The sequence below is a fragment of the Ictalurus furcatus genome, chromosome 23 (genome assembly GCF_023375685.1).
Source record: "Ictalurus furcatus strain D&B chromosome 23, Billie_1.0, whole genome shotgun sequence".
Lineage (NCBI taxonomy): Eukaryota > Metazoa > Chordata > Actinopteri > Siluriformes > Ictaluridae > Ictalurus > Ictalurus furcatus.
In genome coordinates this window covers 14,820,132-14,838,364 of record NC_071277.1, presented here as the reverse complement: position 1 = coordinate 14,838,364, position 18,233 = coordinate 14,820,132, and the positions used below count along the sequence as shown (strand labels likewise).

Genomic DNA, 18,233 nt, shown 5'->3' with positions numbered 1-18,233 from the left:
CATATCTCGAATGGTTCATCTGCCGTTTTTATTAGGGACAAAAATAACACAACGCTTTTGGCATATTTCTGAGTGATAACTCTTCCTAGCATACATAAAAATCCAGAGCTTCCACACAAAATCAATAAAGGTTGGCAGGTCAGTGTTTCCTCTCTACCAGCTGGCAAAAATTGTTTACCAGCTTAGCCTGTGGTCTGGCAGCTGCTAGATTAAGCTTGATTTTTTTCAACAGCAAAAACAGCATGAAGAACAAAATTGTCATGTCTGATGACTTTCAGTGTGTGTGTATTGTTTTATTACCAAACCTGTATTCTGTGTTTTTCTTTTATAATCTTTATAATCTAAACTGAAAACATTTTGCACAAATCTATAAACATGTGGTGAGAATCCTGTCTGTCTGGTAGTATAATCTGTACTATTGTATCTAAACTAATTAATTGGCAGTTGATTGCTACAGTGTGCAGTATAACTAACCTTTAAATAAAAACTCATACATCCAGACATTTCTGCTTCTTCATGCTGTGGCATCTGTAATATGAAATATATTAAAGTCTGTGTGTGTGTTTCCATAAAATGCATGACACATGACATTCAACAGACTGACACTCAACAGACTAGCTTAGTGGAGTTTAATGAAAAACAAATAGAAATTATCTGTAGTTTCAAGCAGAGTTCTTAGAGTTTGCATATTCACAACAGTATTGTGAACTAAGTTTGTAAGTGTAGAGAACTGATAAACAATTTACAGATATACTGTATATAGGTAAATGGTAAAACTAGAGACCTTTATTGGATATATGTTATGTGAAGATGAATAACAAATGCATCATTAATTGTGATCATGTGCAATACATTTTATCCAGTTTATTGAGCATGAATGAATAAAGTACATTGAAAAAATCATATGGGTGTATAATTGACAACATGTTAAAAACGAAAAAATGTGGAACCCTTCAGCTTGATCCTCTGGGGGAACCCTTAACCTTTGCATACATAACACCAACACTTATGGACAGCCAATTTATTGCTGTTCAGTTTAATGCCCTCTTCAATTCACATGCATCGAACATGAGTACAGCTAAAAGGTCTCATTTCATCACTGTAAAAGACATTCCATGCAATTACAATTTCTATATATAGAATGGTATTCCTATGCATGAACACTTTGCTCACTCTTTCAAACCATAAAGTAGTAATATTCATAAAAAGGTATATGACGTAATTAAATAAAAAAAACGTGAAGATCGGTACAATCAGAAAGATTTCCCGTCGTAATTAGGAATGTTAATAGGAACTTTTAACTATACAAAGAACATTTTGAAGAATCCATTTTCTATGAGAGTAGGATCTAGGAAATGTCAAGTGAGTTCTGCAGCTCTAAAAGCCAGATAGATGAACTGAATTGAATTAAGTTGAATTAAATTGAATAAGTTAAGTACTTAATTATGATACTTGTTTAATAAGAGGTCTTAATACAAGGTTGGAATGTTTTGTTAAAGTTTTATTTAGATAGACTGACCTGGATTTAGCTATTTTCAGGAGTGTAAATGAAGAAAGTCTCTCTGAAGACAGGTAGCAAACACACAAAACAGGAGGTCCACAGCTAGATCAATAACACTTTAAGAGGAGGAGCCGCTGGGAGACTTTTGTGGAAAAAATAGCTCAGGAACATTGGGAATTAAGAAAAAAGTACACTACAGAACAATACAGAGAACAGTTGTTTACTGCACAACAAACTGAAATTTCTAGGCAGCTGAAAGGACCTTGTATTTGAAGAACCAACAAATCCAGATTAATGATGTTTTATGCCTGATTAAATAAAAAATACTTTATACTGCAGCACTGTTGAATGCTCAGTTCTGGTAAGAAGTATCTACAGCTGCAAGATTTATATCAATACACCTGTTTTAATATGACCTGTTATTTAATATCACCTGTTTAATTATATTAATAATATGTTGTTTTGATTGCAACAACTTATCCAAAGACGTGTGGTGGATGCTCCACATAAAGTTTGTTGTGAATAGATGTTCATTTAGCATTTTTGGAAGGAATCTCCAGTGTCAGTGCTTTGTAACTGACCAAGATAAAGCTATAAATTTAGATTTCCACCACGGCAAAATCTTCAGGACAAGGCTTTTCAGTAATGTGGCATGCATTTTTTTGTCTCATTAACTTCAAGAGAAATTTAAAAAGAGAGGCTAGAGAGCGTGAAATTATAATGTAAATTATAGTACAAACTAACTTGTTAAACATAACTATAAATGGATAAAAAGTTCATTATTTTTTCTCAACATCATTCTTTACTTGCTGTGGTATAAGAAAATAAATCTGTTATCAAATTGAAAATAATCAACATTCTTTTGACTCCACTCTGCATCAGAATAAGTATCACCACCCTGTCATTAATTTTCCTTTAACAGCACTAATCTTAAAAACGCATGCTGCAGCTTTTAATATTTTTGCTTAATTACTGTATATAGATGAATACATTGCGCATCTCTACATTAGCATTAACATAAGAACATATTTAAATCTTCTATTTTATCAGTATAGCTTATCTTTAAAGTGTTTTAAAGATAAGTAAAGAGTTTGTCAAAGCTGGCAGAATCCCTTCAATAGGAATACCAATGTCATGCCAAACTTGGGAATCTGGGAAACTCATGCCATGAAGCATATTAAACATTGTTTATAGAATGAGTGGCTGGCTGTTTTTCGCATCTTTGCCCATCCCAGCTTTGCCTGGTCTCTCCCATCCCTGGCGTATGCGAGTGATAGTACGGTCTACGCACGGCATAATTAAGACTGTTTTAAAAACCAAAACAATGCAGGGAACCACCAGAGACAGCATATAGCTTGATGGCATACACCATTTGTAGGCTGACATGTACAGGAAATTGTCCCATCCATACAGGAAGACGTGAGCAGTGCACAGCAGCAACGCCAAATAGCCTAGTTTAGACTGTAAAGGTAAGAGTGCAAAAGCAAATGTCAGCATGTGTATACTTGTGTACAGCTGTGTTATTTTGTTCTGTCTAGCTGTACAGAGAAGATTCTGTGCCAGAGCAAAATACAATCATATGTTCAGCATTTAATTCTTGAAAGCAATACTGTATTAATTGTTTTGCATTAAAGAGATCAAGAGAAGCAATGTCACTAATGAAAAGCAATGCCATACATGTATGGTACGGTACAGTATTTCAGTTTTTTTTATTTTTATTTCACTGGTATGATTCACTTTGGCACAGAATCTTCCAAAAAAAAAAAAAACACAGTAAAATGATCATATATCAACAAAATGATCATATTAACTGGTAGACAGATTGTTTATCATGACGTTTGTTCATTTAACAATTATGTTTTGGGAAAAATAAGCCCTGTGACTAGGACTCAAAATTTCTAAAATTTCTTACAAATTTCTCAAATACTGTTTAATTGATACTTATTATTCAAAAATATAATTATTCAGATTTTCTTTTCAGATTAAAATGTTTTTTTCTTTTTTAGAATTTTTAAGGACTTCAATGTGTAGCCATTCTAAGACATTTTTGTTGTTATACACCTGATATTGGCTCAGTATATGATGGGACCCTGTAAATAACTGTAAATAACTGTAAATATGATGTTTGCTATAAATAAATATACCTTGGCAAAATTTTTCTATGTCTCATGACTGAATAAATTATAATATATAATATTAAATAGAATAGTTCCTAGTAGTGGACTGAGACTTCCAAACATTACTGAGATATTTAGAAGACTAGGAAAATCTGTTTGAAGATACAGAATGTTGAAGATATGTTATTATGACTAATAATCAATGAATGCGAGTAACCAGGAATTATCACTGGTTCCTTACCACTGAGAGCTACATTAAGTTACATTAAGTTAGAGAGGCAATTGACATTTCTTATTTTATTTTATAAGATGTCATTCATTAATCAATGAATAGTTGTCTTTGGCAACTTGTAATTCCATGACTCTAACCAGAAAAAGCCACAGAAAATGCCCCTCAACTTAAAATTTCAACTTGCCAACTTAGGGTATGTTACAACCCGCTATCTTTGGGATGGGAAGTTTTTTTTGTGTGTGTGCTGTGCCATATTTTGTGTGCAGGTCGAACTCCCTCCCAGAGTTTCCAGCTTGCCCTAGCCTGCCTTGCTCCCGCCTCCCAAGATGACATCACTGATTGACGACCATATTTAAATAGGAAGAGGAGTGAGAATGGTTAGGGATGTGGCTGGTGGCGAGAGTGTGCTGGTGGCGAGAGTGTGCTGGTGGCTCTGATGCATGTATGCTATTTTCTGACTGCTGTTCTGGTTTTTGGACTTTGAGTTTGATTGTCCCTGTACCTGTTTATGTGCATTCTATTCACCAATGTATATATGTTCACTTGGTTCACTGGCAGTAGGGGTGTGGCTGCCATTTCTTTTGGGAGAGGGTCCTTTTGTCTGTTTTTGGCTTAGGTAGTTAGGGAAATATTTGTATTTTCTTTGTTATTTTTCTTTTAGGTAAGCTTGGCCCACCCTGAAGTTATGCCTGTTTTGGATCATTTGTACAGTTATATGTATATAATTGTGTTACAATATACCACTACTTTTTTGAACAACCCTGTTTGTGGTGTTATTCCTGGCTCCCTCATTTTTAAAGGTCAACCCCATTGTATCCCGAGCTGGTTACTCTGTGTGGCCTAACCTAGATTGGGCTGTAACAGGTAGTATACTCAACTATCAGTCCTTTCTCTGTTTACAGAGTGACATCAAATCAATATAGCTCCTCACACTGTGAACATTGTAACATGCCCCTTCTTTTACATTATTTTATGGCAGTATTGGCTTTAGATCAATTAATATACAGACACAGAACTTGGTTAAAACTATACCATCATAACTAATGATAGCTGGCTAGCTTCTTGTTAATGTGACTCACTATCATTTGCTGTTCTTGCTCTACTGTGATTTCAGTCCAAAATGCTGCTTTAATGTTTGAAGTTCACTATATGCTAGAACAGTACCAAAAGCCACTCAGGCCTGTTACTGTAAAAGTGTAGTTAAATGAGCTTTTTGTGAGCTTCATGTGCTCTGATAGAGCAAATGAAAAACTTTTTACTTTTGTGGAGGTGTCCTTGTTTTTTTTTTTCCACTTTGCACATCAAATGACATCATTAAAACTTTCACCTTATGAAATGTCCTATTATTTCGTGTGTGTGTGTATATATATATATATATATATATATAAGAATTTTTTTGCATTGTACTAGTTTTCATACCTGTATAAATCTGAATTCTCTCCAGTTGAGAGAGTTGCTGACAGAAGGGAGCGATGTGACTCCTAGTAAAACAAACAGTGCAAATCCCAGCATTCCCGTGGACAAGTAGGCATCAGAGCGCCAGGCCCACATTTCCTTGAACTCGTACGTTTTATTCTCTTTAATCTAGAACACAATCATTTAGCAAATTAAACTTTGTGAACTGTAACATCATAGAGACAGTTTATGCACATACATTTTGTTTAAAATATCTATAAAAGGTTTGTTTGGTTCTCCATCAGCAGGCTGTGGCATAATTAACCAAGTGATGAACGCAATAGTATGTGGCATTTTTGTAATTCAATCAAATCCCTCAGTTTTTAGCAGAAAGCAGATGTAGCATTTACTACTACTACTAATAATATTCATATTTGATTATTGCTATCCACTTTCTTTTGGCTGAATTACATGCATATGGGTGATTCCATGATTAAGATGCTATTTATCCCTTGTAATTCAAAGTAATTGTAATTTTTTTCAAGATTAAGTGTATAAAAAACATTAATTTAAACACTCAAAACATCCAAATCTCATTTTACAATATGTTTTTGCTAACAAAGGGCTGCATTTTGCTCTCAAATTTTATTGGGTCTAAAAATTTGTGAAAATTGTGTTGTTGAGCTCGACCTTGGTTCTCTTGCACTATATAAAACTCACTGTGCTCGGAACCTGGGTGTTCTGTTTAATAATAATTTAAAATTCGATAAGCAGATTAGTGCTGTTGTAAAGTTTGCTTCTTTCAACTTTGCCTCGTTACAAAAGTAAAAGCATTTTTATCTTTGAGTAACTTTGAAACTGTGATTCATGCTTTTGTAACATTTCGCTTACATTATTGTAATTCGCTTTACTATGGTGTCTCCAAGTCTTCCCTTTCCCTTTATAGCTGGTGCAAAATGCAGCTGCCAGACATCTCACGGGGACCCGTAAGTACGAGCCCGTTATGCCTATCTTAATCAATTTACACTGGCTCCCTGTTAAGCCTAGAATTGATTAAAAAATATCATTGTTTGTTTACAAAGCTCACACTAAGTTGGCCCCTCAGTATCTTTAAATCTCAGTATTTGTAAATGTAATGTCAGTTGGACACTAATAGCACCCATATGCAGCCATGTACTTTTAACCTGTTTGCTGAACTTCTGATCTTTAGTAATTAGAAATTGAACATTACATTGTATATACTTGCAACAATAATTTGGATGGTGAAGACCCATCCTCTCAACACAATATTTTGAATTAATTAATAATATATACATAATAGACATGCTCATACATTCTTACCAGTGATATATAAATGTTGGCCCTTTTATGGAAAACGAAGTATCTGATAGGGATCACCAGGGTGTACAGCACGTGCAGAAAAGCAAAAGCCAGTGCCAGAAGTCCCAGCTGCTTCCTGCACAACATCCAATGATCCAGCCAGTCAGGAAAACGGCGGTATTTAGTGCCATTGTAGAGCTGCAGGAAAGCAGCAATGATACCAGGTAGATAGCACAGTGCCAGCATCACCAGTGCGACCATAGGAAACACCTTATTAGCCAGCGAGACCATGATGCGAAAGGAATTGTCTTTGTTGTCAACAACCCGTGCGTAGACAACATCCCGAATTAGAACATAGAGGAAGAAGGCTCCAAGGAGTCCAGCACTGATACGTAAAGGAAGCCTCCAAAGAGGAAAGAGTTGAAGAGGGAGATCCTCCAGCTCAGACGCCACTCTCAGGGAGCCTCGGTCCACTGCGTTAAGACCCAAACTGTGGGCTATGTCCACTACTACCTGCTTGGCATCAACGTGGTTTCCACAAATCAATACCTGAAAAGATATTTATATTTTTCTTATTTATTTTATCTCAGATATGACAATATAGAAAAGAAGTTGGGGCCAGAGTGCAAGGTTCAGCCATTTTTCAATGTTCCAGGAGCAGCTGAAGGTAAACAGAAGCCAGAAAAGCAGAAACTGGTGTGATGGCAATGTTGCATAGTTTTTCTAAAGGATCTTTCAGATGATATTATTATTATGGGTCTAGAAACCATTCAAAAATTGCCAGCACCTTTAAAACTTGGTATATATACATTCAAAAGAAATAAACTGACATTGAAATGTGAAAATTCAATGGGTAGAAAAAGAGTTTTCAAAAACAGCTTATTGGTAAGCCACACCAAACATAAATTTATAAATACACTGTAGTATTGTAATATTCTTACAAGATAGACATTCTATATAATGCAAAAGTCTAAGGCACCCAATTTTTGTTTAATATGTGTTTTTGTCTTAGATGTTTATTTTATGTCTTCTGAATTAGTGTGTCAGTAGAAAAAAAATCTTCAAACATCCAAACATACATTTTGTATGGAAGGCCTGAACCGCAAAGTGTGGGAATTCTTTGTGCTGTCATAATTTTGTCTCATTATTTCAATATATTATTTTGTTATTTTGAATTAGTAATGCATTATTTGACTTAGAAACTTGTTATTTCAAGATATTTTCTGGTTATTTTGACTTAATAATTTCATTAGTTAATTTGACTTACCAAGTCATTATTTTGAGTTAGTATCTCATTACTTGGACTTATTATCTAATTTTTTTAGTAAGTCTCATTAACTCATTATTTTGACTTACTCACTCAATATTTTGACTTAATAATTTGTTTTTTTCACTTCATAAGTTGTTATTTTGATTAAGTTGTTACTAAGTCAAGAATAATGAGATCTGGAAATAATGAAGTAAGTCAAAATAACCAGTTGCTAAATCACAATAATGAGATAATATCTTGAAATAATAAGTAAGTTGGAGTTAAAATAGCAAGTTAATAACCAGTTACTAAGTCAATTGAACTATATACTAAGTCAAATGATTCTGCAAGTCAAAAATTGAGTTACTAATAAGTTCAAATAACAAGACACTAAGTGTAAATAACATGTTATTCAGTCAAATAATCAGATATTAAGCCAAAATAATGACATACCAATTGAAAACAAACAAAACAAAAAAAAATCACACCTTGCAGTTAAGGGTGTCAATAATTTTGTGTCTTTAAAGGAAATTAGATTAGATAATAGATCACATTTCAGATTAAAACTTTGTCGAATTGAGATCTACAGAGCAAGTGAGAGCCAAAATCTTAAAAAAAAAAAAAAAAACTGTGGGAAGTTCTCTAAAATGCTTGGAAAAACCAACCAGCTGATTTCTTTTGAAAACTATTCTACCACATGCCTAATAGAATTAAGGCAAGGTTCACGTTAAGTTTTAATTTTATTTAGTTTTTCACTAAATCATCCTGATAATTAATGCCTTCATTTTTTAAAAATATTTTGTCAGTAATTATCCCATAGGTAAACTTTAAACTAGGTTTTATGTATCTACTTATCTCCATTCAGCACAGGGATATGCTCACACTGATAACGCACTGCGGTCCCTGAGTCGCAGAGTGAGGCCCCGATTGCCTGCCTGGATTCAGACTTTGTGAACCTGTTCCTGAAAAATCCTCTGGTGACCAGTGTGAATTTCTTTTTGCAGTGGACTTGAATTTCAGATAATAAGCAATAACACTAGTGGCACAAACATCAGTGAGAGTGCTTCATCCCACTGTGATTTCCCTCACATTTTGTTGATGAGATGGATGTTGGAAGTATGCAGTACAGTTTATATATACAGACGTTTCACAACACATCCATAAACATACCAGGAGGATGTTCTGTTTGGGGTCATATTTGGGGAAGAGTCTGCAAATTTAGGTGAATTATTGCACAAGTCTTTTGTACCTCATTTGACACTTTGCACTTTGCTCCATGAATGGTTGACATATTAATTGCAGATCAGTGTTTCAGCCTTTTTAAATGCTTACAAGGATTATTAAAGTGCCATTAAGCAACAATAATTGTATACATAAGGGAACACTTTACATTAAGTGTCCCTTTTAAATCATTAGGAAATTAGCAAATAGTTTTCAACACAGTGTCATCTATGAGTCAGTGCAATGATGTCTGCAGACATTAATGTGATCATCAAGCAGCCTATAACAAATCCACCATACAATGGTACAGAGCTGCTGAGGTTATTTTGGTGGTTATTTCTAATAAGGAGTGGCCATGAATGAATATATTAAGGTCATTAAGTTTCTCAAGATCTATTTCACTGCCAGGAAATACTTGTGGCAGCTATTGCATTTTAAAATGAGTGAGACAGAGAAATCAATTAAATTAGATGCCTGTGACCACAGCAACTTAAGCATGAAGAAGATTGATAATACTGCACTTTGCTTTAATCTTGGAATGATGCATACTGAAGTCACTGGCTCATCTCACTGAAGTCACTGTGCCACATCACACCCCTGCTGCTTGCAGCACGGCCTATAGTATATTATAGCATACATATTGTTTTCATCAAATTCAAAGTAAATTCTCTAAATATAGTTATTTATATAACTACTAAATATAGTAGATAGTGGTGTAAACTACTAAATGTAGCTTTAAATTTGAGTTAATAGGGTGTAATATGCTAATATGTTAAAGTATGCTAATATTTTTCTATACTACAGCACTGTTAAATTCTCAATTCTGATCAGTCAGAATATTCCGTAACAGTAGCTCTACCAATAGTGGCAGGTGCAAGACAAATCACAGGTTTATATTGATGCTCATTCTCTAAAACATTGTTTTAGAGAATGAGCTGTAACTTTAAGTTTTCCAACATGGAGAAGTCTTCAGGATGGAGGACTTTGTGGTAATTTCTTGGTAATGTCTATTTATAACTGCTATATTTGGGTTGCCATGTTGTTGACAGTTGATCATTCACACGTAAACTACAGGAGACACTCATAAAAGGGTTAGTGCATGGGCCCACATTTTATATAACCTTTTATCACTGATTATTCTTTTAGCAGATCATAGCTTGTAAGTTAATTTGCTATATTATTAAAATAGTCATCTGCATAAGAAATGAAGTTTAGGGCAATAATACACACACACACACACACACACACACACACACACTGTGGGGGAAAAAGGTATTGAACAGAGAGTGTCAACATTTTTTTTTCCAGTAAATATATTTCCAATAAGGTTATTCACATGAAATTTTCACCAGACATCAGTATTAACTCAAGAAATCTGGAAATATTAAGAATTCACAACATTAAAGTCCATAAATAAATTTATCTGTAATAAAGTGGAATGACACAGGAAAAAAGTATTGAACACACTAAGAAAAAACAATTCTCCAAGGCAAGGTAAGGCAAGGAACCAGCTTAAATCTGTAAGTAGTTAGAAAGTAATAATATCTCCTATCTGTGCAAATTAATATCAGCTGGGTTACTAAATTGATGGTCGATAAAAAAGGCTTTTTGTTACCAAGGTGTCACACAAGAAACATCTCATGACGGGTAAAAGCAAAGAGCTCTCCCAAGACGGTCGCAACCTATTTGTTGCAAAACATGGAATCGGATACAGGTGCATTTCAAAACTTCTGAATCTTCCAGTACGCACCACTGGGGCTATTATCCACAAGTGGAAACAACATCACTCCGTCATCAACCGGCCACACACTGGAGCTCCTTGTAAGGTTTCTGACCAGGGAGTCAGAAGAATAGTTAGAAGAGTAGCCCAAGAACCAAGGACCACTCAGAAAGAGCTCCAGAACCACTTGGAGGCAGCAGGTACTATCATCACAGAGAAAACAATAGGCAATGCACTCCACCGCCATGGCCTCTATGCACATTCACCCTACAAGAATTCATTACTAAAGAAAAGGCATGTTGAAGCTCGTTTAAAGTTTGCTACAACTCATTTGGACAAGCCTATGAAATACTGGGAGAGTGTAGTCTGGTCAGATGAGAGCAAAATTGAACTTTTTGGCTGTCATACTACACACCATGTTTGGAGAAGAAATGGCACTGCACATCACCCTAAAAACACCATACCAATAGTGAAGTTTGGAGGTGGAAGCATCATGGTGTGGGGCTGTTTTTCATCACATGGTACTGGCAGACTTCATATAATTGAAGGAACGATGAATGGAGCACTTTACCGGGAGATTCTTGACAAGAATCTGCTGCCATCCACCAGGATGATGAAGATGAGACATGGGTGGACCTTCCAGCAGGACAACGATCCAAAGCATACATCAAAGGAAACTCTCAATTGGTTTCAGAGAAAATAAATCAAGTTGTTAGAATGGCCCAGTCAATCACCTGACTTGAATCCAGTTGAACAAGATTTAAAGACAATATGTTTAGAAGAATGGGCCAAAATCACACCTGAATACAGCGGCCCATTAATTTCTTCATACAGGAAGCGTTTTGAAGCTGTCATTACAAAGGCTTCTTTACGAAGTATTAAATAATTTTCAATACTTTTTCCCTGTGTCATTCTTCTTTATTACACATAATTTAATTTATGGACTTTAATGTGTGGATTTCTTTATATGTGTGGATTTCTTGAGTTAATACCGAAGTCTGGTGAAAATTTTATGTGAATAGCCTCATTGGAAATATATTTACTGAAAAAATGTTGATGCGTTCAATACTTATTTCCCCCACTATATATATATCTTGCATGCATCTTACCTGTCTGTTGGCATCCAGCCCCCCTGATTGCAGTGACCAGGCTGAGATGGTGTTGAAGGCTTTGACTACAAGTGCCCCAGGTACCAGCATGCTCAGATACTCAGCATTAGATTCTGTGTACTGATGCTTCTTCAGATTATTACTGATGTCCACCAGGACCTTTCCTTCAAGAGCTGGACTCAGACTGGCCAGAAAGTCATAGTTCTCTCGATGAATAGCCACAAATATCACCCTCGCTGTTCGAGATGCCTCCTCATGTGGCATTACCTTTGCCCCCTTGGGCAACAGAGCAGAATTTTTGGGGTTTCGGGATCCGTAGACAACATTATATCCTGCTTGAAGCAAGCGAAGACCCAAAGATCGGCCAAAATCTCCCGTGCCAAAGATACACACCGTATCTTGTTTGCTGTCTAGTGCTGTCATGGTCATTGTGTCTGGCTTCATCTCTACTCATGAACACATGGAGTAGATTAGAATAGTTTGTGTAGTGGGCCAAAATGCAAGAGCAACATCAAAACCAAAAATCAAAAATCACAACAACAAAACTAAAAACAACACAGCACTTTCAAAAATGCATCAACAAAATGGATAGGGCTCATTGCTGATAAGCTTGTTTCAGTCTGAGAGGCCACTTGAGATCTGGAGGATGTTTACAGTAAAAGGGCGAAAATGCAAGAGGAAATGAACTTTGATGAATCTACTGATGCTTTTATTCATGTCTGAGCAAGGCCCTTAAACTTCATCTGCTCAGCTCAATTGTAAGTCACTGCATAAAAATGTCTGCCAAATGAATGTATGTAAATGTCAATCAGCAAATGAAAATGTCCAATCAGCAAGTATGTGATGTTTGATAAGGACCTATCCTTTATGTTTTCGATTAATGCGGTCATGTTTCTGAAATAGCTGTCGTATTTTTGGTCTGTTAATGTTTTTCGGTTTGTTAAAAGGCCACCATAACACTGATAGTGAATAGCAAAAACTTTTAACTTTACAACCTAACTTCAGAATTTCTAATGACAAGAGGAATAGAAAGTGCTTTTAATCTCCTTTTAAACACAGAATGCATTTGCCACGTGTAAAAACCCACTAAGAGAATGCATTACTTACTTGCTGTGAAATAACTTACAGGTGCTCAGTGGTAAATGATGTTAAAAGAATATTCTTTACAATTTCACAAACTCTTTCAATTTTCACCTTACAGAACGCCAAGCACTGGCATTTATTAACTCTCTAACTCACTGCGTTGTCTTCTTGCTGCAGAACCTTGAAGTCATAGGTATTTCTAATAATCTCTTCAGGATGTAATTCCTGCAGTATAGTTCAGTTTTCTTCATGCACTAATTTCCTAAAAACATTAGTATTCTGGTACTGATCTACTACTGCTCAAAAAAAAGGCTTGTTCTCCCTTAAGAAGTTGTGGAAATAACTGAAGATTGTTCCCTCATATTAGTGTGAAGGTATGCATATCTGTGTCTGTGTGTGTGTGTGGTTGTGGGTATTTGTTTTTGGTTTTTAGTACCGCCCACAGTTTGAGAAGGTGGGGTTAAAGCATGGGGTTGAGACATGTGAGCTAATGGGAAACTCCGGATCTACGGAAAGTGATGCGTGTGTAGAGTACAGCATGTTTGCTTTACTTTGTTCCCTCCCATGCTCTTTTTTTTAAGCGAAGGCTGTACTGGAAGTGATATTGTGCAACCATGGACTATCTGCAGCACTGAGGACTGCCAAATATTACAACACTCTGGAAAAGTGAAACTTTTTGGTTCATGACATTGTGTACCTTAGCACTCATGGTTTTTTCTCTATTTACTGTCGAGAAAATCAAAATCTCTTTGAATTTAGCACAGTACAGCAGCATTACTTATAATACCATATATAACAGCTGTATTATGAGCAATATAAGCAATACTGTTGTAAATAGACAGGCAGTTCTTCACATTCCTGGACTGTAAATAAGAGTTGCTGATGACATGAAATAAAAATATTAAATGGCAATGGTAAGATGTAATAGTGGTATTTTTTGTTACATTTATATTGCCATTGGTTTGTGAAGGCCTTTAATGACTCAGACTTGAGTCCAACTCAGCCCCTTTTGGACTTGGACTCGATTGGTTAAGTACTTGGTCTCGACTCGAACTTGACAAAGGTGGCCTCGGACCCAGCACTATTACATACACACCACAGATACTTTGCACTTAAAATCCATGCACACAAATTCCATCAAAAGACCAGGTTCACAGAGCGGAAAGGGCAAAATCATCTACTAATGGCCAAAAAAAAAAAAAAGAATTTCTCTGAGGCAGAAGTTGAAGTACTTTTGACTCATGTCTATAAGAATTAAACAAATAATTAGGTGCATATTCAGCAGAGCCACAGTACCCGAAAAGGTCAAAAATATGGAGAGAAAGGGAAGCCAAACCATGACAAAGCTTTATAAAATTGATCAGATGCCATGGCAAATTGAACTGACTTATAAGGCAGCTTTCATCCTCCAAAAAAATAATCATACTGGTCTAAATATCCATTACCTCCTAAGGGCATAATGAAATAAACCTGTTCCAGTAATATCAATTCTGCCATTTGCACCATTTTGGTTTACTGCTACCATCTGCACAGACCATGCTGATATTTAATCTTTATTAAATAACTACACTTATTATTAAAAATGATTTAGGTTTACTTGCTCTCTTTTTATACTGTATATACTGTATATGTACAGATATAACATTAAAACCACCTGCCTAATATTGTGTAGGTCCCCCTTGTGTCACCATAACTGCTTTGACCCTTCGAGGCATGGACTCCACAAGACCTCTTAAGGTGTGCTGTGGTATCTGGCACCAAGACATTAGCAGCAGATCTTTTAAGTCCTGTAAGTTGCGAGGTGGGTCCTCCATGGGTCGGATTTGTTTGTCCAGCACATCCCACAGATTCTCAGTCAGATTGAGATATGGGGAATTTGAAGGCCAAGTCCACACTTTAAATTCTTTGTCAAGTTCCTAAAACCATTACTGAACAATTTTTTGCATTTTAATGCTGAAAGGCAACTGCCATTAGGGAAATACCGTTAACATGAAGGGGTGTATTTGGTCTGCAACAATAAAAAAAAAACAAAAAAAAAAATCACAACATGATACATTTTCTATATACAGTACCAATTTCTTGTCTAATGTGTCTATTTTCCACACGGCTGACATTTCCACTGTTAATCTGCGGTTTCTCAAACTTTTTGATCTTGTCTGTGCTGAATGTCACAGGAGAATAAAGGTAACAAACAGCATTTTAATCACTTTCTAATTGTCATTAGCATTAAAATTATTTCCACAGGGTTAGTTTTGATACTTTGTAGGTGTCTATTACTATTTAACCTGTGTTTTCCAGTCAGATATTTCAGCTCAAAAGACCAAAAGTGGCTCTTTTGGCCATTTTTGGGTGAAAAATTTCAGTGGCATCCCTAATAAATAAGTACTATGTACTTGTGTAGTGTTAGTTAAGTTACTTATACATTTCACATTAATAATCTCAAAACATTTTCCATTTATCTTGACAGAAAGCAAAGGCACATGTTTCAAACAGAAAAATCAATTTGAAACAAGAGTACTGGCCAAATGATTACTAGTGTTAGATAGGAGAAAGGGGCGGGGATTACAGGATGTCATGTTTAATATCAGAGAGTTCAAAACACCTGCACAACTATCAATGAATTCCAGATTGTCACGGATTTTCCCCTCGCACTGAGTTCCGGAGCGAGCAGTGCGCTCAACAGCCTGTAGCGCGACAGTGTGTGCTTCCGGGTTGTCAGTGACTTGGTTTAATTTCGACATGTGTGTTTTGTTATGGTTTATGTCTTGTATCTGCCACTGTCTTGTTATTGGTTGTCTCCCTCACGTGTCATCATTATTCACAGATGTTTTTGTTTTACCATTGATTAAATTACATTACTTATTTAGACCCCTCGTGTGTCTTTTTTCAATGCGAATATTATGTGTCTGTACCGTACCAAGCCGTTTATCCTTGTTCATTGATTCATGGTATTTGATCCTGTTTAGTTCTCAGGTTTATTGATTCTTGTTTCACCTAGTTCATCCTGTTTTTCCAAACTTTTGCTTGTTTTTGACTATGTTTGTGCTACAGGTTTTGGATTTGTCTGCCTGCCTCTTAATAAAGTTCCTAACAGCAATTGCATCCATCTAAAACCCCATTACATGACAAATTCATATCTTAATTGTTGCCGTTTTTATTAGGGACAAAATATGACTAACATACAGAAAAATGTAGAGCTCCCACACAAAATCCATAAAGGTTGGCAGGTCAGTGTTTCCCCTCTACCAGCTGGCAAAAATGGTCTACTAGCTTGACCAGCTTAACCTGTGGTTTGGCAGCTGGTAGATTAAGCTTGATTTTTCAGAAGCTAAAGCTGCATGAAGAACAGAATTGTCATGTCTGTGTCTTGTCATGTTTTTCTTTTATAATCTTATCAGTGTATTTGGATGTTTAACCTGATTTGTTGTTTAACCTGTTTACTATATTCATTAAACATTAGTCAATAGTTCAGCTGGCTCAGTGCGAGGCTTTTTATTTTATTTTTTTTAAGTTGGTGCCAGATGATGCATGATGTTAAGGCATATGATGTATGCCTCCAAAACCTCCATTCTAGAGTGTAACATTTAGGATGTTGAAATTGCTTAAAATTGCTGATATTCATGAATTGTAACATTCAGAACAGGCTGCTCACATTTAAGCCCTTTCTTGAATTAGCATTCTGCTTCAATTTTCAGGTTGTGAGAGGAAGTAAAACTGGACTCTAAATGTAACTTATTCATAAATCGGTTTGCAGTGCATCAATTATTTCCTTCAGTTAAACTTCAAGCTCAGCAAAGAAGTGACCTAATTTAACTACTGTAAGTAGTTTAAAAAATACATGGTTGATACAAGTTGAATACAAATAGTCTTTGGTGCATTTATATTGAAAAAAATAAGTTATTTATTTTTTTCTGGAAAGTTTTCCTAAACCTTGAGCAAGTGAAAAGAAAGCAACCTACATAATACCATGTATGTAAGCATGAAAATACTGCTTTATCTTTTTATGTTTGTTTGTTTAATTGAAAATGTCTGACCAAAGCATTTTGCACAAATCTACAAACATTTGCTGAGAAGCCTGTTTGTCTGTTAGTATAATCTGTACTATGGTATCTAAACTAATTCATTGGCAGTTGATTGCTACAGTGTTCTCTAACTATCCTTTAACTAAAAACTCATACATCCAGACATTTCTGCTTCTTCATGCTGTGGCATCTGTAATATGAAATATATTAAAGTATGTGTGTGAGTGTGTTTCCATAAAATGCATGACACATGACATTCAACAGACTGAGAGTCAACAGACTAGCTTACTGGAGTTTAATGAAAAACAAATAAAATTATCTGTAGTTTCAAGCAGAGCATTCACTCTTAGAGTTTGCATATTCACAACAGTATTGTGAACTAAGTTTGTGTATGTATAGGGAACTGAATTTTTTAAATTTATTTATTTATTTATTTATTTTTTACAGATATACTGTATATAGGTAAATGGTAAAACTAGAGACCTGTATTGGATATCTGTTATGTTTAAATGAATAACAAATGCATTATTAATTGTGATAACGTGCAATAATTTGTTAAGAATGTGTTATCCAGTTTATTGAGCATAGATGAATATAGATTGAAATCATATGGGGGTATAATTGACAACATTTTAAAAAAGGAAAGATGTAGAACCCTTCAGCTTGATCCTCTGGGGGAACCCTTAACTTTTTCATACATGGCACCAACGCTTATGGACAGCCAATTTAATACTGTTTATATATATGCGCTTGCAATTTTTAAAAATTGCTGCAAAATTTCCACAGATTTGGGCCAAGATGTGCCATGTGATGTCATTACAACGCATGTTCAGTCAAAGCCCTCTTCAATTCACATGCGTCGAACATGAGTACAGCTAAAAGGTCTCATTTCATCACTGCGAAAGACCGTGTCAAACCATTTCCTGCAACTGCAATTTCACCAATTCAAGTGGTTTTTGCAAAAAGGACAAAAAACTCCACAAGTAGAAAAAAAGCTGCAGCAAAATATCAAGCATTTTAACAATCACAAAAAATGTGGATGTACAGACATATTATATATATATATATATATATATATATATATATATATATATATATATATATATATAGTGTGTATGTATGTATGTATATATATATATATATATATATATATATATATATATATATATATATATATATACACATACATACACACTATATATATATATATATATATATATATACACACACATACACACATACACATATACATACACACAACCCC

At 35.2% G+C, this 18,233-nt stretch overlaps 1 protein-coding gene across 2 annotated transcripts; it reads right to left on the bottom strand.

Annotated features, from left to right (window-relative positions):
• Nucleotides 1-614: 614 nt before the first annotated feature.
• Nucleotides 615-13,362, bottom strand: steap4 (STEAP family member 4). Of its 2 annotated transcripts, XM_053611355.1 has the most exons (5): nt 12,972-13,362; nt 11,865-12,310; nt 6,587-7,114; nt 5,270-5,434; nt 615-2,962 (listed from the first exon to the last, which is right to left on the bottom strand). In XM_053611355.1, the coding sequence occupies exons 2-5, from the start codon at nt 12,306-12,308 to the stop codon at nt 2,690-2,692; spliced, it is 1,410 nt and encodes a 469-aa protein (XP_053467330.1). In that variant the 5' UTR covers nt 12,309-12,310; nt 12,972-13,362; the 3' UTR covers nt 615-2,689. The 2 variants fall into 2 exon arrangements, with proteins under 2 accessions (XP_053467330.1, XP_053467331.1); XM_053611356.1 differs by lacking the exon at nt 12,972-13,362 and having other exon boundaries at nt 11,865-12,959.
• Nucleotides 13,363-18,233: the final 4,871 nt, after the last annotated feature.